Source organism: Thrips palmi, unplaced genomic scaffold, assembly GCF_012932325.1.
Source record: "Thrips palmi isolate BJ-2018 unplaced genomic scaffold, TpBJ-2018v1 HiC_scaffold_3, whole genome shotgun sequence".
Lineage (NCBI taxonomy): Eukaryota > Metazoa > Arthropoda > Insecta > Thysanoptera > Thripidae > Thrips > Thrips palmi.
Genome location: NW_023144630.1, coordinates 13,299,716 through 13,321,783, shown reverse-complemented (window position 1 = coordinate 13,321,783; position 22,068 = coordinate 13,299,716). Strand labels below are relative to the sequence as shown.

The window sequence follows — 22,068 nt, the reverse complement described above, 5'->3', positions numbered from 1 at the left end:
CCCCTGGCACCTCCCCGACGACGTCCATGGCCTTGGAGCGGACGGCGAGCCCGGGCAGGCAGCCTGCGAGCAGGTCCATCCCATACGGAGTCATTATAGACACGCAGCGTTTAAATAATAAAAACGGGTCTTATATAAACGCAGCGTGTATATAATATACATACATCTTTTTTTCACGCAGCGTGTCTACAAGGCCCAGTTTTATTATTTACACGCAGGAAAAGTTTTGCTGCGTGTAAATAATATTTTGGCTTTTATTTAAACGTCGCGTGTCTCCAAGACACCAAAAAATTATTGGCACGCAGGATTGTAAAAAGTCTTCCGACCGCTGACTGAGTCCGGCATGGCGGCTTGGTGGGTGAGTGGGTCCGTGCTTGCACAGGAATTTTTTGGCCCGGGTTCAAGACTCGCCTTCTTCTCAAAAAATTTCTGCGTGTCAATAATGAAAACCGTTGTTGTTTCAACGCTGCGTGTTTATAATAAATTCACATGTAATTTACACTCAGCGTGTCTGCAAGACCCTGTTTTATTATTTACACGCAGCAAAACTTTTCCTGCCTGTACACGCAGAAATTTTTTGAGAAAAAGGCGAAGTCTCGAACCCGAGCCAAAAAATTCCCGTACAAGCACGAACCCACTCACCCACCAAGCCGCCATGCCGGACTCAGTCGCCGGTCGGAAGACTTTTTACAATCCTGCGTGCCAATAATTTTTTGGTGTCTTGGAGACACGCGACGTTTAAATAAAAGCCAAAATATTATTTGCACGCAGGAACATTTTGTCCTACATGGCCAAGGCCGGTGGACGTCTAAGGAGAAAAATCCTGCGTGTCAATAATTTTTTTTCTGTTGTTTGCACGCTGCGTGTACATAAAGTCCAATTTTATTATTTAAACGCTGCGTGTATATAATATAAGTCCCATACCATAAGCAGCAGACTGATTCCGAGAAACGGTTTCGTCGCTCCGTCTCTCTCGCACGCATGGAGCGTCCCGTAAGAATGCGAGAGAGACAGAGCGACGGGAACGACTCTCGGAATGAGTCTGCTGACCCCGACTGACCCCCTTCTCCTCCACCTGCAGCCAGGAGTGTCGTCGCTCCGTCTCTCTCGCACAGAACTCAGTCCGTCGCCATCCTTCTATGTTTTCCAAGAGCCGCCAAGCCCCCAAAATAGGCCCTTTTCAACACCCATTTTCGGGCATTGGAAATAAAATTTTGGGAATTTTACGCACACGACCGTATTCCACAATCCTTTCACTATCAGACAAGATCTTCCTCAAGTCGATATCTCAAATCGTTCCGGAGCTGTGCAGCGGACACCTTCGAGCATTGTGAACGAACAGGGAGGCCAGGCCCGGGGCCGGGGTAAGAATCTGCCATCTTACACCCCGATCCTTCTCTGCCTCCCTGTTCGTTCACAATGGCTGAAGGTGTCCGCTGCACAGCTCCGGAACGATTTGAGGTATAGACTTGGGGAAGATCTCGTCTGATAGTGAAAGGATTGTGGAATACGGTCGTGTGCGTAAAATTCCCAAATTTTTATTTCCAATGCCCGAAAATGGGTGTTGAAAAGGGCCTATTTTGGGGGCTTGGCGGGAGAGCCATTTTCTTGCGTACTTTGGACGCTGTGTGGTCGCAAAGTTAGGCGAAACGGCGACAAATGAATAGAAATTGCGATATGGGCCGACTTTGGGCAGCGGACGTACTGTTGGACTGCCAGTCATCAAGCGACACTCGGGGCCCCCGCGAGACCCTGCGTGACCAAGCGGCGGGGAGGGGGGGGGGCGTAAATTGAATTGTCGTTCAACTCGTTCGGTGAGCTATCCATCGATGGGGTCACACGTTCGGTTCGAGTCCCATTTAGCGACTCTGGAGCTCAAAACGCGTCTAGAGTTTGGGCCACTTGCTGGTACACTGTGCAAGGGCCCCGCCCCACCCCGCCCAGCCCCGCCCAGCCCCGCCCCGCCCCACCCCGCCCCGCCCCGCCCCACTCGCAGCGCGACCGTGGACAGAGATGTCACAGCGGGGGCAGCATCGGAGGACCCCGCGATGACCTGGCGGCAATCGGAAGCCTTGCCGTCCTCGCCCTGCTCACCGTGTTCGCCGTTTCCTCCGCGCTGACTGCCCGCCGGCGCGAAGCAGTAAGTTGCGGGGCCCTTCTCGTCGCTCCGTCTCTCTCGCACTCACGGGGTGTTGCCTGTTGGTGCGAGAGAGACGGAGTGACAAAAGCAGTGCATCCTGTTCAACACAGTCGGCAGGGCCGCCTTGGTCGCTCTGTCTCTCTCGCACCATCGATGGGGTCACTCGTTCGGTTCAAGTTCCATTTAGCGACTCTGGAGCTCAAAACGCGTCTAGAGTTTTGGCCACCTGTTGGCGCACTGTGCACGGGCCCCGCCCCGCCCCGCCCCGCACCGCCCCGCCCCGCCCTGCCCCGCCCCGCCCCGCCCCGCCCCGCCCCGCCCCGCCCTGCCCCGCCCCGCCCCGCCTCGCCCTACATGGTGGCGAACGAGTTGGGCCTGCTTTTGAACTCGGCGCCGGACAGGTAGGCCGCCAGCTCGGCGCGGGAGGGCTCACTGCCAAACAGGCGAGTGGCGGCGCGCGGTGGAGACGGTCGGTGTGTTGTCGGTGTAGGCCTCCTTGAGGATCTCCAAGAGGTGCTCGGGGAGGCCGTGCTGCTCCAGGAGATGGAAGTTGGCGCGGGCCAGACCCCGGGCCTTGTCTTGAGCGCCGGGCGGGCGCACTAGTACACTGGCAGTCTGGCAGTGCGGTGCCGGGCCAGTGGGGTGGGGGAGGTGCGGCGGGGGAACTTCGCGGAAACGCACACTGCCACTTCCAGGCTGCGTGCGTGCAGACTGAGCAACGCTCTCGTCGCTCTGCCTCTCTCGCACGCATGGAGCTTCCCGTAAGGATTCGAGAGAGACAGAGCGACGCAAACGGCCAACAGAATCACTTCCCTCGGCCGCGCCGGCCACGCCACTGGAGCGCACGCCGGCGCGGAGCCGTGCGTTGCAGGGCCCTCCGCGCATAGCCAGGAATCTCGTCGCTCCGTCTCTCTCGCACTCACGCGGTGTTGCCTGTTGGTGCGAGAGTGACAGAGTGACAAAAGCAGTGGATCCTCTTCAACACAGTCGGCAGAGCCACCTTGGTCGCTTGGACGAACTGTTGGACTGCCAGTCATCAAGTGTCACTCGGGGCCCCGCGAGACCCTGCGTGACCCCGCGGCGGGGAGGGGGCGGGCGTAAATTGAGTTGTCGTCCAACTCGTTCGGTGAGCTATCCATCGATGGGGTCACACGTTCGGTTCGAGTCCCATTTAGCGACTCTGGAGCTCAAAACGCGTCTAGAGTTTGGGCCACTTGCTGGCACACTGTGCAAGGGCCCCGCCCCACCCCGCCCAGCCCCGCCGCGCCCCGACCCGCCCCGCCCCGCCCCAACCTACCCCGCCCCGCCCCGCCCCACCCCGCCCCGCCCCACTTCGCCCTGCCCCGCCCTGCCCCGCCACGTCCTACCCCGTCCCCCCCCCCCGCCCCGCCCCGCTCCGCCCCGCCCTACCCACAGCGCGACCGCGGACAGAGATGTTACAGCGGGGGCAGCACCGGAGGACCCCGCGATGACCTGGCGGCAATCGGAAGCCTTGCCGTCCTCGCCGTGCTCACCGTGTTCGCCGTTTCCTCCGCGCTGTCTGCCGTGTGTTGCGGGGCCCTTCTCTTCGCCCCGTCTCTCTCGCACTCACAGGGTGTTGCCTGTTGGTGCGAGAGAGACGGAGTGACAAAAGCAGTGCATCCTGTTCAACACAGTCGGCAGGGCCGCCTTGGTCGCTCTGTCTCTCTCGCACCATCGATGGGGTCACTCGTTCGGTACAAGTTCCATTTAGCGACTCTGGAGCTCAAAACGCGTCTAGAGTTTTGGCCACCTGTTGGCGCACTGGGCACGGCCCCCGCCCCACCCCGCCCCGCCCCGCCCTGCCCCGCCCCGCCCCGCCCCACCCCGCCCCGCCCAGCCCCGCGACGCCCCGCCCCGCCCGCAGCTTTGGCGGTGGAACGGCTTCCCGAGAGACACCGACTAAAGGACTTTCGTTCAGAGGAGTAGTCTGAGGACGAACTGTTGGACTGCCAGATTCCTTTTGTGCCCGGCTGTGCTGCGGCGCTGAGGTGTTGCCTGCCGGCCAGGCGCTCCAGTCGTGGGGTCACACGTTCGGTTCGAGTCCCATTCGGCGACTCTGGCGCTCGCAGCGCGGCCCGGGGTTTGGCTCGGCGACAAGATCATCGCCGTGCTGGGCTTCGCCGACGACCTCGTGGGGCGCTCCCCCGAGGCCATGCACGCCTTGCTCACCATCGTTAGCACCGTCGCTGCCAGGGTTGGGCTCGAGTACTACGCCAAGAAGTGCGCCACCCTGGCCATGCGCCGCAGCGAGGCCGAGAAGGCCGTCATCGCCATCCAGGGCCAGCCCATCCAGGCCATGCAGGCCGCCGACGCGTACCAGCACCTTGGAGTCCCCGGGCTCTAGGTCAACCAGACTCCCGAGGACGCCATCAAGTCCATGCCGCAGGACCTCGCCGCCGTCAAGGACTCCCTCTTGGCTCCTTGGCAGAAGCTCGACGCCGTGCGCACGTTCATCCTGCCGCAGGCCCAGTTCGTGCTGCAGGCCACTCGCATCCAGAAGACAGCCTTCCAGGACCAGGACAAGGCCACCAAGAGCGCGGCCAAGCAGTTTCTCCATCTGCCTGACCGAGTGAGCAACGAGATCATCTACATCCCCTGCCGCTCAGCGGGCTCGCCGACGTGGGTGCCGTCCGGAAGGCCTTCAAGATACTCACCTCGCCTGACGGCGGGGAAGCTCCATGCGTGCGAGAGAGACAGAGCGACGAGATCGTCGTGCAGCCTGTTGTCCACCACACTGGCTTGGCGGCGGCTGCGGCGGTGGCGATACCCCTGGCGCTGGCTGACACACCGTTGGAGCGATGATGTCACACCGTGGCGGGCGTTGGCGGCGCGGACCAGGGCGCGGACCAGGGCGTGGACGCCTTGCACGTCGTCGGCGGAACGTCGTCCGCAGAACCGCTAAGAACCTCGCCGCGGGCGGGACGACGTCGGCGTCCCCGAACAGCTCCTGCAGCTCGGCGAGCCAGCCCCCCGACAGTGTAGGCTGCTGGGCGGGGCGCAGGGCGGCCGGCAAGGCCGCGAAGTGCGCTGCCGTCGGCGTCCTGCAGGGACTCGACCCTGGTCGCTGCGCCGACGTGTTGCACCCCTGGCACCTCCCCGACGACGTCCATGGCCTTGGAGCGGACGGCGAGCCAGGGCAGGCGGCGAGCCAGGGCAGGCGGCGAGCAGGTCCATACCATAAGCAGCAGACTGATTCCGAGAAACGGTTTCGTCGCTCCGTCTCTCTCGCACGCATGGAGCGTCCCGTAAGAATGCGAGAGAGACAGAGCGACGGGAACGACTCTCGGAATGAGTCTGCTGACCCCCGACTGACCCCCTTCTCCTCCACCTGCAGCCAGGAGTGTCGTCGCTCCGTCTCTCTCGCACTCACGGGGTGTTGCCTGTTGGTGCGAGAGAGACGGAGCGACGAAAGCAGTTCACCCTGTTCAACTTTCTGAGGTGCACTTTTACAGATGTAAGGAGCGTGGATAGCCTCTTCTTTCATCTCAAATGTCATTGGGAAACAACAAAATTGAGGAGAAAGAAAAAATGTGCAGTTATGAGATAGGTTTAATTTTTAGGGTGGCAATACATATTGAACAATAGACAATGTACACTCTCAGACACTCCACGGACTATTTTTTCAGTAAACCTACAGTTCAATTATTTTTTCTGCAATTGTAGTCCTTTTGATTGAAAGTACAGAAAAAATATTCAGCAACCTTACAGAAAAGTGGCAGCGAAATGGCGCGATGATTCAAATTCAAGGCGCCCCTCTTGGGGCTTAGCTGAGCCCACCGGGGCATTACCGGGGCTCCGAGAGGACACCGGATGAGTCAGACATCGACAGGAAGACCTACTAGATGTCCTCCGACGAATTCCGTGTACAGAACTCAGTCCGTCGCCATCCTTCTATGTTTTCCAAGAGCCGCCAAGCCCCCAAAATAGGCCCTTTTCATCACCCATTTTCGGGCATTGGAAATAAAAATTTGGGAATTTTACGCACACGACCGTATTCCACAATCCTTTCACTATCAGACGAGATCTTCCCCAAGTCCATATCTCAAATCGTTCCGGAGCTGTGCAGCGGACACCTTCAGCCATTGTGAACGAACAGGGAGGCAGAGAAGGATCGGGCTGTAAGATGGCAGATTCTTACCCCGGCCCCGGGCCTGGCCTCCCTGTTCGTTCACAATGCTCGAAGGTGTCCGCTGCACAGCTCCGGAACGATTTGAGATATCGACTTGAGGAAGATCTCGTCTGATAGTGAAAGGATTGTGGAATACGGTCGTGTGCGTAAAATTCCCAAATTTTTATTTCCAATGCCCGAAAATGGGTGTTGAAAAGGGCCTATTTTGGGGGGTATGGCGGCTGTGGGCTTCTGTGGGTGTAGATGGAATGACGCCTTCTGACGGATTTCTGGACACGGAACTTGTTTGAACACCTCATGTTGGGTCCCTTGACTCATCCGCACTCATCTTTCTTGTCGCCGTTGATGTTTTGCGGTTTAAAACTATCTTTCAATCAGCATGACAGCTTGAACTGCGCGGCAAACTTGTCAGGACGTCCAACCTATAAAAAAAAAGCACCGAAAAAGGTTTAGGTGGCTGGGAAGCAGCCTCGAGACTGCGTGGTTGAGAATTAGTTTTTGACATTACTTGTAATAAAAGACAAGTGCGCAACATTTTAAACTAGCAAGTAAACTTTCTTTTTAAAATAAATTTTCATATCATTGTTGCTGCACCCGTTGTCTGCAGTTGCGGTCGGTGACAGACGAGTGTCACAGCGAGTCCACATTTTTCGTATATTTTTAATATTTACATATATTTTCAAGACCATCGCACGGCGAAACAAAGTGATTCGCGATTATATTGTGGTCTGAAGTTTAGTTTCGAAGTGTGGACTGTCCGAATCCACAGCAGAAACTCTTTGAGACAAGTTTGTTTTCGTGACAGAAGGAGGTTATGTTTTCGTGTATCTGAGAGTGAAATTGAAGGAAACGCGTGATTGGCCTGCCTAGATCGACCTCCAGGGTGCAGTGTAGGTGAGTTGCAACGTCACATCTCTTCTTGAGCATTCGGCATGACAGAATCCAAAATTATTAGCAGCAATGGCAAAACTTGGTTTGTTGTGACTAAACAAGGCAATGTTTTTAAATGCTCAGATATTTCAGTGTCTTCCTGAGAACTCAAAGTAACCCATGTTTTTCATAAGTTAACGATACACTTTTCAAGTAAGCAAACATCTCTTTGGCAGAAAAGCTAATGTTTATGCATTGCAACGTGTCAAGTAAACAGACTCAACTCAAAGTATTCACAGGTATCTTTTGAACTTGAAACCAAAATACTTACTCCAGCAAAATAATATTTGCATCTTTAAATTCCTCGTAAAGAGACCTTTGATTTAAGCCTACAACCAGCGTTGTACGTTGAGCACTTTTCATTTTCTGTTTGAACTTCTGAGACCAAAACAGTTTCTCGAGGCTGCGTAAGATTCACAGTTTTTGTATAATTATATCCAGAGGCCAAAGTCTCCATCCAGTCAAAACAAGCTTTGCTTTGCATTATTGCAATTTAATGATGTGCTTACTTTTTTTATTGGTGACGTGGAAGAGAGTGACAAACATAACTTTCTTATCATCCTGTGCAGCTGTTTTTCTCGAAAACCATTTTTGAGTGATATATTCTAAAAATTTTATCTTGATAGCTACGATATCACTCTGAAACCTTTTCTAATGAGTCTTGTTTACAACTGTGGTCCTTTTAATAAATAATTTGAGCATAAGGGATGAGCAGAAATGTTTAAAGACTTCCAAAACTCATCATTCCAGCCCAGGATTTGGCCATGTTTGATGCATGCATAAAACTGAACACCAAGAATAGAATGTCCTTTTTCATAATTTCAGGCTGTAATTCTTCTTTAAGAACGCATTCTAAGCTTTCATTTGCCACCTCAATCACCATTCTTGGTTTAGATTTACTGCTGGAAATTTATTTTACAAGTTGGAAAATTCTTTCGTTTTCTGCGTAAACTGAGTTTATAGGTATAAATGTGCAGCCATCTTTAAAACTAGTCCACTTTTCTTCTTCAATCCTTTTGCACTTAAACCAACTAGTCCTTCTGCTCATTTTAATTCATAAACCATCAATATAAGATAAGGGAAGATGGTTTCCACCTCTCAACTTATGTGAAAGCAGTCTGCGAAAACCATTTGTTTGTCCTCAGAACACTAAAATCTACAATCTTGGGCCTAAAGCTACCATAGTTGTACCAATCTTTTTGTCTTGATGAGATCAGGTTCCCTAGAGCCCTTCGGGTATGAAAAATGTCCTAGAACTCACCGTTTTGCCAGAAATGGGCGTTTTTGTAATGAACTTGGCAATATCATGTAAGGTGTTTTCCAGATGTCAAAATAGCAGTTTCCTTAGCCCTTGTCAGGGCTTTTATTATAATTCCAGAAAGAATATCTTGAAGAAAGACGATCCTTGTAATAAAACAAGACGAGTGTCTTAGAGACTGTCCACTGCTGCGCTCGACGCATTGAAGCGCGCTAGTCTTAGTCATAGTTGACGCGTCCCAACCCGAGGGTCCGGGGTTAGAGACCCACTGTACAGTGGGCCAGAAGACCGGTAGAGCGGCCAAAACTCTAGACGCGTTTTGAGCTCTAGAGTCGCTAAATGGGACTCGAACAGAACGTGTGACCCCATCAATGGATTCCTCGTTCGAAGAGCTATCCATCGATGGGGTCACACGTTCGGTTCGAGTCCCATTTAGCGACTCTGGAGCTCAAAACGCGTCTAGAGTTTTGGCCGCCTGTTGGCGCACTGTGCACGGGCCCCGCCCCGCCCCGCCCCGCTCCGCCCCGCCCCGCCCCGCCCCGCCCCGCCCCGCCCCGCCCCGCACGCGTCGAAGACTGTCGAAGACCTGGCCTTGGTCGGGCTTGGCAGTGAGCGTGCGCAGGTAAATGCTGAAGGCCGTCGCGCAGCACGGCGGAGAGGCTTGACCCGGACGCGGCGTCGACGACGGTCTTCTTGGGCTCGCGGCCCGGCATGGCGACTTTGAAGCGCTGCAGCGTCTCGCTCCAAGTCCAGGACAGCCCGTCCAGCTTCTTGTCGAGGCGGCGCGTCGCGTTCCTGGCCGCGCTCCTGTGCCGCGCTCCACATGGCGAACAAGTAGGGCCTGCTTTCGAACTCGGCGCCGGACAGGTAGGCCGCCAGCTCGGCGCGGGAGGGCTCACGTCTGACCAGGCCAGTAGCGCATGAGTGCGACAGAGACAGCGCGACGAAAGAGCTTTTCCGAATCGCTCTGTCTCTCTCGCACCCATACGGAGAGTCCCATGAGTGTGACAGAGACCACGCGACGAAATGACCCTTCCGAATCGCTCTGTCTCTCTCGCACCAATACGGAGAGCCCCATGAGTGCGACAGAGATTGCGCGACAGGGGCGGGGAGGGGGGGGCGTAAATTGAATTGTCGTCCAACTCGTTCGGTGAGCTATCCATCGATGGGGTCACACGTTCGGTTCGAGTCCCATTTAGCGACGCTGGAGCTCAAAACGCGTCTAGAGTTTGGGCCACTTGCTGGCACACTGTGCACGGGCCCCGCCCCGTTTAGCCCCGCCCCGCCTCGCCCCGCCTCGCCCCGCGCCGCCACGCCCTGCCCCGCCCCACCCCGCCCTCGCATCCATACGAAGAGTCCCATGAGTGCACACTAAATTACTATGTAGGTTTTTCTGCGCGCTAATGCACGAAATTATACATGCACTTCGTAACGCACGAATTTGTGCGCGACAATGCACGATTTCCTGCATATTTGCGCACGAAATCGTGCATTTTCGCGCACAAATTCGTGCGTTACGAAGTGCATGTATAATTTCGTGCATTAGCGCGCAGAAAAACCTACATAGTAATTTAGTGTGTGCGACAAAGACGGCGCGACGAAAGAGCTTTTCCGAATCGCTCTGTCTCTGAGTTTTCTTTGTTTTTGACGGCCAAGCCTTGCCGTCCTCGCCGTGCTCACCGTGTTCGCCGTTTCCTCCGCGCTGACTGCCCGCCGGCGCGAAGCAGTAAGTTGCGGGGCCCTTCTCGTCGCTCCGTCTCTCTCGCACTCACGGGGTGTTGCCTGTTGGTGCGAGAGAGACGGAGTGACAAAAGCAGTGCATCCTGTTCAACACAGTCGGCAGGGCCGCCTTGGTCGCTCTGTCTCTCTCGCACCATCGATGGGGTCCACTCTACAAAAAATGTCCTGTCAACGCCGTTAATTTATTACCAATGTTTGCTGTTATGCAATTCACGGCGTTTGCTGTGAACTAGTTCACGGCGTTCACTGTGATCTCGGTCACAGTGTTCACTGTGATCTGGCCACAGTAAACGCCGTGAATTGGAGCCTGATTGGCCGTACTTCGGTGCTCAGCGGCGTCAAACTCACAGTGTTTACTGGGGACCAGATCACAGTGAACACCGTGAACAAGATCACAGTGAATCCCGTGAGCAGATCACAGTAAACGCTGTGAATTGACCTACAGTAAAAACTGGTAATAAATTAACGGCATTTACAGGACATTTTTGGTAGAGTGTCACTCGTTCGGTTCAAGTTCCATTTAGCGACTCTGGAGCTCAAAACGCGTCTAGAGTTTTGGCCACCTGTTGGCGCACTGTGCACGGGCCCCGCCCCGCCCCGCCCCGCACCGCCCCGCCGCGCCCTGCCCCGCCCCGCCCCGCCCCGCCCCACCCCGCCTGGCCTGCCCCGCCCCGCCCCGCCTCGCCCTACATGGTGGCGAACGAGTTGGGCCTGCTTTTGAACTCGGCGCCGGACAGGTAGGCCGCCAGCTCGGCGCGGGAGGGCTCACTGCCAAACAGGCGAGTGGCGGCGCGCGGTGGAGACGGTCGGTGTGTTGTCGGTGTAGGCCTCCTTGAGGATCTCCAAGAGGTGCTCGGGGAGGCCGTGCTGCTCCAGGAGATGGAAGTTGGCGCGGGCCAGACCCCGGGCCTTGTCTTGAGCGCCGGGCGGGCGCACTAGTACACTGGCAGTCTGGCAGTGCGGTGCCGGGCCAGTGGGGTGGGGGAGGGGGAGGTGCGGCGGGGGAACTTCGCGGAAACGCACACTGCCACTTCCAGGCAGCGTGCGTGCAGACTGAGCAACGCTCTCGTCGCTCTGCCTCTCTCGCACGCATGGAGCTTCCCGTAAGGATTCGAGAGAGACAGAGCGACGCAAACGGCCAACAGAATCACTTCCCTCGGCGCGGACCCGTGCGTTGCAGGGCCCTCCGCCTGCATAGCCAGGAATCTCGTCGCTCCGTCTCTCTCGCACTCACGCGGTGTTGCCTGTTGGTGCGAGAGAGACGGAGTGACAAAAGCAGTGGATCCTGTTCAACACAGTCGGCAGAGCCACCTTGGTCGCTTGGACGAACTGTTGGACTGCCAGTCATCAAGTGTCACTCGGGCCCCCGCGAGACCCTGCGTGACCCCGCGGCGGGGAGGGGGGGGCGTAAATTGAGTTGTCGTCCAACTCGTTCGGTGAGCTATCCATCGATGGGGTCACACGTTCGGTTCGAGTCCCATTTAGCGACTCTGGAGCTCAAAACGCGTCTAGAGTTTGGGCCACTTGCTGGCACACTGTGCAAGGGCCCCGCCCCACCCCGCCCAGCCCCGCCGCGCCCCGACCCGCCCCGCCCCGCCCCGCCCTACCCCGTCCCGCCCCGCCCCACCACAGTGGGCCAAATGACCGGTGGAGGCGTCCAAAACTCTAAACGCGTTTTTAGCGCCAGAGCCGCCAAATGGGACTCGAACCGAATGTGTGACCCCACCAACGGATTGCTCTCCGAACGAGGAATTCATTGGTGGGATCACACGTTCCATTCTAGTTCCATTTAGCGACTGTAGAGCTCAGCGTGCTCCACGCCCGCGCTGCCCGTGACGCTGTTCGTGACGCTGTTCGTGACGCTGTTCGTGACGCAGCCGTCACGCTGCACCTCGCGTTGCCGACCGCGCTGCCTGTGTCTTACCTTCATCACGGTACTCGCCATGCTCCGCGTGCTCCACGCCCGCGCTGCCCGTGACGCTGTTCGTGACGCTGTTCGTGACGCTGTTCGTGACGCTGTTCGTGACGCTGTTCGTGACGCTGTTCGTGACGCTGTTCGTGACGCAGCTGTCACGCTGCACCTCACGTTGCCGATCACGCTGCACCTCGCGTTGCCGATCACACTGCCTGTGTCTCGCTGTCCGTCACACTGCCCGTCACGCCCTCAGTCACGCTGTTTGTGTCACGCTGCCAGTGTCACGCTGCCCGTTTCTCATGGCGTTAGGACCCAAATTTGTGCAAGATAACTTGTCTGAACCAAAAGCGGGCGAGAAGCACTTCCTCGCCCGAATTTGGGCAGTGCATTTTTCGTTGCTCATCACGTTGGTCGTGATTATGGACTTTCATTCTCTGTGATGTTTGGGGTATGCTTCCACAATCATCTGCCATATTTCAGAGTTTTCTTTGTTTTTGAATACATATTTGATAGGGTGACGCTGATGTTAATAAAAGCAAAATCGTGCAACTCTTATTTATTCTTTTAATTTTTTGGTTTAATACTAGTTATTTTATTTCTTGATTTCCCTTTACATTCATTTATTCTCCCTGGGATTGATTATGGATTTTAATTCGAGGGAGACGAACTCGCAGCTCCTGTAACTCTGCCAGGATATCAAATTGTACCGTCTCAAACACTGGCGTCTGTAACACCTGCTTGATTTCTTCCAGGGTTGATGTTCCACTCGAGAGTGTCCTCCGACACTCCGCGACCATCAACGGCTTAGCAGCCTCCCTCCAGCTAGTCATGTAGTTGCTGAACAGCCCGTCGTTCATCACCAAGTCGTCGGTCTTCGTCTCTCGCCGTGCCCATTCGGTGAGTTTCTCCCTGTTCCAAGGGCCTTCAAAGATGTTGACCGGGAACGCCGGTGGAAGTTTGACCAACAGTGCTCTGAGCTTGGCCTCTGCAGTTGCTTTTTTGATGGCCGCTTTTTCAGCTGCAGCCTTCTCACTGGAACAAATTATTTTTTTAGTAAATGTATTTTAGTGTAAGTTTTAACGGTGAAGGTACCGTAAAGTAGACCTCACCTTGTCTGCACTCTGTAATACTTTTTGACAGTGTGTGGCGAGTGATTCAAACCGGTAGCCACCAGCTCTTTATCATGCGTAGATCCATAAAGATCCACTGTAGTTTCAACGGTTTTACGCAGTTTTGTGCACGTAAACCTCTCGCGGCCATTTTTTTCCAGCCAAACATTGAGTCTTCGGTAAATTTTTGTATGTTCCTAAGCGTGAAAGTTAAAAAAATTCAAGTAATTGTCTCTTGGTTTTCTTGGGCACATATTTTGGGCAAATCAGATACTTACGACGAATCCCTTTGTTGGGGAAAGAAAAGGAAAGCCGTATGCTGGAGGTGGCTTAAAGCGCTTGAGCACAGCGACGTATCGTAAGAAATCCATTTGATGTTCCTTTTCAATCGCTATTGTGGCCTGTTTTATTCTTCCTGTTTTGTGAGATGCCACTGAAATGTGTAAGGTGTCCCTGAACAAGCTTGGCGAGTTTATTTCGGCGAATGTGCACTTAGAAATTTCGCCGGGCCTCGCGGCGAGGAAAAGCTGTCTCGTAGCCATGAACTCCACTACCTGGTTAAAAGCCTCGCGAAGATGACTCTCGTCTGTTAACATGGAAGCAAAAATACTTTTTTTAGAAGAAATCAGTTGAAACCGGGGGGGGGGGGAGGGGCTGTAAATTGGTCTATTTCTATTCATACCGGGCTTTTTTCCAAGTTGCTGGATCTCTTCGTCACTTGCTGACTCGAGAGCCTTTAACTGCTCACCGAACTGGCTCACATTGTCACTGTCCAGAATGTACTCTTCCCATGCGGCAACATCCGGCAAATTTTCACCCAAAGCACATTTTCGGCTTGCCAGCTCCCGATCTTTTTCCTCTGTCTTGCGAAGGCCAAAATCTGCCATAATGCTTGTTGCTTTTTTGAGGGCATCCATGTATTTTTTGTGCTGCAAATTAAGTGAAATTTTCTAATTAACAAGGAATATTTTAAAGTGACCCAGCGCGCAAAGTGTGAAAAAAGGACGCAGTGTAAAGTGAATCCCCTATGGATGTTTTCTGAAAAACCTACCTCATTTGTATCACTTGGCATCCCGTCCGCTTCATAGAATACGTCCGGTACCATTTTCATTATTGTCAACGCTTTGTCCACATAATTTTTAGTTGTGGATGCTGTTGCGCCTCCTATTTCGCTAACCATCTGCACATACTCCTTCATTCTGTCTGTGTGGAGAAGGAGAGTCCAGCCGTGGCTATCCTGTGTCCCCACCATGTACTCCACGTAACCCAGAATCCTCCTGATCTGGCAAAGAGCATTTTTAACCTGCAGGCTCCGCCGATGGCCGCCTGTCGAGTAATTCACCAGCGCTCGGACGATGCTCTTGTTTTCATCCAGGCTTGGATAACCCATTTCTTGCAGCCGTTTTCTTGCGCTCTTTTCGGGACGTTGAGCATCGCTTCCCTGATGAGTGCAAGGCGTTAAATTAATAAAGTTTGAAAGACGAGAAGGGGGCGCAGCATGATTAGGACATACCTCTGTCTCGTCTATCTCCTCCACCACCTCTTCCATTTTCCTTTTTTGGGGCCTTTCTTGATCCTAAGCGAACAAAACCTTAATCAGTTACTACAGTCGTGCCTCCACGGTCCCATCGTGACACTGTCACGGTCACATAGTGACTCTGTCACGGTCCCACCGTGACACTGTCACGGTCACATTGTGACACTGTCACGGTCACATTGTGACTCTGTCACGGTGACATAGTGACACCGTCATGGTCACATTGTGACTCTGCCACTGTCACGGTCCAGTCGTAACACTGTCACGGTCCCATCGTGAACTAAGTGAAAATGAATGAATTAAATTGTTTGCACGCACCTCCTTTGGATAGGCCACACCGATATTATCCAGGAACTCCGTAAATTGATACCGAATCAATGGATTGCTTTTTAATTGTTCAGAAAATGTTTTGGGGAGCAAATCCATTTGACTATCTCTGATTCCCTGCACTGTCCTTCTCGTGGCCTCTTCTTTAACTTTCTCCTTTTCCCGCCTCCCCAAGCTTGTTTCAGCGTCAAAGTGGAGGTTCAAGTGGCGGTCGAAATTTTTGTCACAGATGGTTCTGCACTTGGGGCACATTTTTGTTGGCCTTGTCGCAGAGTTTTCTAAAGATGAAATGAGAGAAAGGCAATCATTGAAAGGGTGTACTAAAACAATGCAGAATAACAAGCAGCATTATGATTACCGAGCTTCTTGGGATCCCTCGGGCGGCCTCGGCCCGGCCTTGGTTTTGGATCATCAAATGATTTAAACTCATAACAGTCTTCCTGAAAACGAATCGTTTTTATTGAAGAAACACACTTTTCTATCGTTTTTGCAACAGGAAAAAGACTTACACTTTCACTTTGTGACTTTAAGTCTAAATCCGATTTATTTTGCTTTTTACGGCTCCCTCTGTTAGAGGTACAACGGGAATAACAGGAACTCGAATTATATCGGCAACTTTGGCCCGCTTTTTAACAAATGTTTGGTTCCATTCTTTTAAACCCTCGGTTTGCACTTGCTTCTCGGGCAAATAGTTTATTTTCTCCTTTTCCCCCTCACAAACATAGGTTTCAATGCAAAACTGGAATAAAAGGGGTTCGAAATATTCCCACTGGGTTTGCACGGGCCAAACTTCTCGTTGGCTTGAACGGCACCATTGTTTTGTCAGGCAAGGATTCAAAGGTACCCTACAAGCCCTTGCTGTATCCTTCAGCAATCCTCCTCGACCCTTGTAGACCAAATCACCTGCGGCGGCCCGCCTTGGTTTGGATCATAATTTCAACCGGGGGGTTTCTTTCAAAGGAGGCTGTTACCAATTGGTCAAGATTTCCGGTTTCACGGACAACGAACGAACTTTCAACGTAGAACGGTCAACAGATCCATCTATTATGCCCATTTTCGGTCCCTATGTTCACAAAGAATGGAAACGGGCAAAAATTAAAGAAAAATGTGGATGAATTTACGGGGCGACCACGTAGTAATATCGAATTTGAGGCGGGCTAGGCCCAGATTCTCCTTCGTTTGTCTGCACCGTGCAACCCTCAGTACTTAGTGTCCTTACTTGTCCTCGGGGGAAGTCGGTTCCGCCCCCGACGTTCCTGGCCCCGAAGTTGCTGAACCCGATCCCTGTGACACGTGCTGCTTATTATTGCTGTCGTCCTCTAAACTGGACCCCGGTGTGCCTGATCCCGATCCCAGCGAAACGGGCTGCTCATTTTCGCTGTTTTCCTCTGATCTGTAACAGAAAACCTCTACTTACTATAAGTTTTAATTGAACGCACGACAATGATAACGAATATAAACTATCCAAACCTGTGACCGGGGCAGAGTGTACAGTCCGGAACCTGAATCATCCAGTCCTTTGCCCCGAACGATATTGACGAAACAATGTTGAAACCTGGCGTTACAAACGTCAAAATACAATCTCGTTTAGGCCTGTGTGGTCCATCCTGCATGTTTTGCGGACCGCTCCGTGTGGGGAAGGCCGGGCGAGCCCAGTCAGAGCCTGGGCGGCCCGCTAACCGAGGGATTGACGAGAGGGCCCAGCACAAAACGTTGAACCAAAGCGTCTTATCTGGGTACTACAATGCATTGGTGGCAAGAAATAATTTTAAGGAAAGAACCAAGTTTGTAGTTTGAGCTGAAATGTCAGTCAATAATACCAAATTGTGCACTCACGCATAGTTTCATTTTGAGGTCAAAAACAGGAATTTAGAAATGATTCTTTTTATTTAAAGTGTTTATTTTCGTGTCACTGACGCGCTTTGTCAAACTAATTAGACTCTTCGGTTCAATGTGAGACGGGGGATGAAGTTGGCAGCAATCCCTCGGCCGGCTGGTCAGCCCTGCCCTGCCCTGCGCGGGGCAGGGGCGCAGGAGCCTAAGTAAAGTGCTAACGAGCTTTCCCCGCGTCTCAAGGACGCTCGGTTTTTTTCGGGACCGTTATTCGGCTATCTTCGCCTCGGAGTGGCCCAGCTGTATAGCCAAAACGAGATTGTTGCGTTGCTTGCACTTTTTTAAGATCAAAGAGCGAATACCTCTGCTGAATCTCTGATGATATGCTCCAGGGCTGATGATAACAAATTGTCCTGCTGTCTGGGTGAACTGAAGAAAACCATTACATTAAAAACATGAAAATCCTGCAATGTTTCTCTTTCAGTGTGTTTATGAACGTTTCTACAAACCGTAGACATTCGCAGACCAGACACTTGTGGTCCAAACGGATTGATAAATCCTACTTGGTGCCTTTCCAATTCATTGAAGGCACACCGATGGCCTGGAGCGATTTGGGGGTACAGTTCATCAATCTTGTGTTTTTCTGAACTTGGAAACACAGTCCTGTTGGTCGAAACATACGATCGCCTTATTAAAAACCTGGACGTATCTCAAAACAAATAATAATGAATCGTAATTTAACAGTAGTCATTATATTTTCTGTCATAACTATGACTGTGGGTTCTTATTTGTTCGTTAAAACGATTTAAAGTTAAAGAAAAATGAAAAAGCAAAGCATTTTACCATTCAGTAGGCAAGCCTTGATGCACGAAGGTGATGGTGTACAGGTTTGCACTTTCAGTCTGAAGGGCGGAGCAGGGCCCAAGCGCACCAATGTGGACGAGAGGTGATGTAATTCCTGGCAGTTCTTTGTTTTCTCTCTGCACGGATGACATAGGGTCACCCAACCGACTCAGATTCCACACCTGAAATATTTATTTCCCTTGTTTAGTGTGTTCAGTATACGGGGAAAAAATAAAGCTATGTTAATGAATACGTTACGAGTTCTGGGACAGCAAGAAAAACTCTTCGACACTAGAAAATGACTCAGAAGGATTTGCAAAGTATTCTCACCTCGAGGTTGTCTGGAAAGAGATTTTCTCCTTTGATGGCAACTCCAAATTCAGCTGAGTATTGACCAAGGTGGCTGAAGAACGATTTGTATTCCGTACACGGGTACCTGTTTAACCCATATTTTGTTTAATAGATGATTAAAGATATATGGAAAAAACATATATTTAGGTCGGGAATAATTTGGACTCTTTCAAGTATGATTTATTAATGTGAACAAACTGAATTAGCCACTTACTCCCTTTGGCTGAACGCAGAGACTGTTACAACATTCTGCGTGCTGCTCACATCGAATGCACAACCACTTTCATCGTCATTAGGTTTATATTCAATTTTTTCCGGCTTAAAGGAGAAATTCAGAAAGCCATCTAGCTTCTCTTGGCCCAGCAACTGTTTCCACTGTTGTGGAGGATTGATCTGAAAAGGATAAATCGTTTTATAATGGTCTCAGTATTTAGTTTTAGCTTAGTTTGAAATTCTCTAATTACCAAGAGATAGCCATTCGCCTCCAGCTCTTTCTCGTGCTGTTCGACGAAACAGTTAAAGTTTTTAAACGCGTCCCACGTTGGAGTTATATTGGACGACATCTCTCATAAAAATCTGAAACGTACACCACACAAATTAATTTAGTACGTGGTAGCATAAGTATATTTCAGTAGAACTCATGGCCACTGGCAATGACATAAAAAAGCACTGCGAATGATTTAAGGACATAAAAGGCTTAATAAAACTTTCATTTTCGCGAGGTGTTTTATTCAATTTTATTTGTCTCTCATCTGTACATTTATTTTTGACACATCGAGAAAATTCTGAAAATGACATTTTTCTTACAAACTGAAGATTATGTTTCGCATTTCGTTCTGGCTCGTGAAGAAGTATAAACATTTACTTCTCATATTCGGAGTGTGTGAGACATGCACTCATTTTTGTGATAAGTAGTATTTGTCTAGCAAAATTTACAACAAATTCAATTTTTCAATTTTTTTTTTAAATTTTTATGGGATAGAGTCACCAGGGGAGTCACTTGGGGTACATATCGCTCCTGGTTTTTTGCTAGAAAAGGCTGTCCATTAATACCGATCAGAAAATGACTGTTTCGTGGTAACCTCCAGCTCCTTATGCAGCTGTAATGTATGAGGCACTGATGCAATCTGGCAGTCATCGCTTTCTTCAGAATCCCCTTTGGGCCTTTGAAGCTTATCTCGTACAAATGATTGCCTGGTGTTGGTGTGGCTTTGAAAAGTGCGTCACGGCTAAACATCTTGTGGCAGCAACCGAAGCCGATTTCCTCTTCAAGCCACAATGTGAGAAATCCAGTGATTCGCATCCAGTCACGAGACAAGGCCGAACTGCGCCCAATAGTTATTGGCTTCTTCATCTTGGCCATAGCATCCTTAAGCTGATACCAGATACACACAAACGAAGGAGCTTTAGTAACACTAATTTAAATTTAAATAAAGTTGCCATTAAACCAAATTCAAATTTCTAAAAATTTACCTGTAAAAGATTTCTTTCAAATAGGTCTTTGTGGGAGTTAACTAGTGCAGTCCTTTTCAAAGAGGGTTTTTTGTCATCTTTTGGCATCCTTGCATAATGCTGATAGTTGACAATTTTATACCTCTGCAGCACATCGACTGTTTTTTTGGCCTCGGGGTATTCTTTCTTACTCATATCTTTTAAGAATCGAATAGTGTACAAAAAATATTGAAGCAGTGTTTTTCCATTACAGGGCATGGCTTCGATGACCTTAATCACTTTGTTCGCTTCCAATAAAAGCTTCGGGCCGTACGGCTCTGAGCTTTTCTTTGCCAGTGCTGCAATGACTTTCCTCACTTTTTCCTTTCCCCTTTCGTGAAATCGACATCTCTCCAAAAGGGAAACGTGTTCGTGTGAAGTCGAAAGTTTCTTTTTGCCTGGAAACGTGACTTACTGAGTATTTTGTTATAAAATATGTGTGTGTTCGAAAGTTGTGAGCTGCACTTACTATCAGTGGATTTTCCCTCCATAAAATTTAATTTGGATTCAAAATTACACCCAGATTTCAAGATTTCTGTAAAAGCCTGTTTTTGGATGGCAGATTTGGAATGAAGTCCTTCGATTCCTGTCTGAGTAATGTCCTTTGGCATATCTGAAAAAAAAATATCAAAAGTTCAAACAATATTTACTGAGTAAAAATTACTACAAACTAGTATTTCCTTAGTAATTAATTGCCTTACAAGTAGCGTTTTGTTCTTCGGCAAATTTGAATTTTGATGCAAATGTTTTCTTAACTAACTCCACTCGTTCCATTCCTGAAATTGGTATATAAATAAAGATAAGCATAGGATTTTAAGCAGTAAAGGTTCTTATGACATTCTTCATGAAATACTTTTAATTCTCACCGGTCCCTTGTGAACTTTTGGCAAGTGGCCTTTCACTAGGTGCTGCAGAATTCGAGGTGGCTGTTAAGAGCTGCTCCTGTGTGAGAGGTTCAGTGTGGTTGCCATCTGCAGTTGACAGATTCTCGCCCAATATCGTATCTTTAATTAAAATAAAAAACACTTGTAATATCAAGTTCAAATTCTAAAATGTACATGATTCAAGTAACATTCTTGCAGTACAAAATCAAAAAAAGTGCGCTCAGAAAACGCACTTTTTTGTGAGTGCAGAGTTTATTTTAGAAGCACACCCAGAGAAGAGTGTTTTGAGCGCACACTCTTAAAGCGTGTTCGGAAAAATTTTGAGTTTGAAGCAGACTTTCTTAATTTGCTTTCCGTTCATTCACACACTTACTAGTTTCTTGGAGACATTTGGGTGTTGCTGCAAATTTAAATTTGGATGCAAACGTTAACTCCGTAGTCAACTGTTTGCTTTGTCCAATTTCTGAAATGTGTACACATTTTCATTAACGTAAACGAAACTCAATCAGAACAGTACGTTATACACAAAGCAGAATAAACTCACCATTTGTGTTTTCACCAGCCAGGGACAAAAATTTAAAGTTCATAGCAAATGGATTCATCTTGAGTTGTGAATCACTGCCCTGTCGTAGTGCTGAAATAAAAGAAAGCCAATGCAAACTAGGAGACACCTGTAAGAGTAGACATTTTCTGCTTCAAACAAATTGCCACTTACGATCATAAGACATGTCTGCCATATAGTGTGCGCAACACTTCCCTGCAAAACAGGACAATCTGGTCATTTCTTTGAAACGCTCCGCGACGCACCGCGACGCACCGCGACGCACCGCGACGCACCGCGACGCACCGCGACGCACCGCGACGCACCGCGACGCACCGCGACGCACCGCGACGCACCGCGACGCACCGCGACGCACCGCGACGCACCGCGACTGCCATGGCTGCCTTTCAGGCCAAGGAAGATAAAGCGGAGCCCAAGACAAAACGTTAACAGTCAGTCTTAAACATGGCAAGATGTATAATTGAAACCACTTGTCTGTTTAAAACGCTGCTAACCTATGTCTTTATCATCATTATCACCAAACGCCATGAGTATTGTGTCGCATCAATGACCAGCGCGGGCCAGCACTGCGCCGCGTGGAGGAATTCCTGGACGCCAACAAGAGGCTCCCCTGCTGGACCCCAACGAGCGCGACGCGGCCAGCGTGCGCAGCACGGCCTGCAGCACACGGTGGGCCGAAGACGGGCTGAGCGGCCAAAACTCGAGACGCGTTTTGAGCTCCAGAGTCTTTAAATTGGACTCGAACCGAACGTGTGACCCCACCAATGGATTCCTCGTTCGGAGAGCAATTCATTGGTGGGGTCACATGTTCAGTTCAAGTCCTGTTTGGCGGCTGTGGAGCTGAAAACGCGTCTGGAAATTTGGCCGCCTCCACCCGCTTGTTTGCGTCCAGGAAAAAGTGCCGGCAAACCGCGTGGGTGCTGCCGCGTTGCATGCCATGCTGGCCGTGCAGGCCGTGCTGTAGGCCGTGCTGCACGGTAGGCCAGAAGACACGTCTT

At 50.8% G+C, this 22,068-nt stretch overlaps 1 protein-coding gene across 1 annotated transcript; it reads right to left on the bottom strand.

Annotated features, from left to right (window-relative positions):
* Positions 1–12,753: 12,753 nt before the first annotated feature.
* LOC117647906 lies at positions 12,754–21,236 on the bottom strand. Its single transcript, XM_034389880.1, has 26 exons — positions 21,224–21,236; positions 21,053–21,142; positions 20,882–20,971; positions 20,491–20,628; positions 20,326–20,400; positions 20,094–20,237; positions 19,607–20,022; positions 19,122–19,508; positions 18,743–18,802; positions 18,598–18,633; positions 18,348–18,526; positions 18,113–18,218; positions 17,783–17,964; positions 17,449–17,602; positions 17,302–17,368; positions 16,577–16,661; positions 16,326–16,499; positions 15,616–15,673; positions 15,465–15,546; positions 15,098–15,384; positions 14,756–14,818; positions 14,294–14,683; positions 13,925–14,171; positions 13,521–13,828; positions 13,243–13,439; positions 12,754–13,165 (listed from the first exon to the last, which is right to left on the bottom strand). The coding sequence occupies exons 1-26, from the start codon at positions 21,234–21,236 to the stop codon at positions 12,754–12,756; spliced, it is 4,440 nt and encodes a 1,479-aa protein (XP_034245771.1).
* Positions 21,237–22,068: the final 832 nt, after the last annotated feature.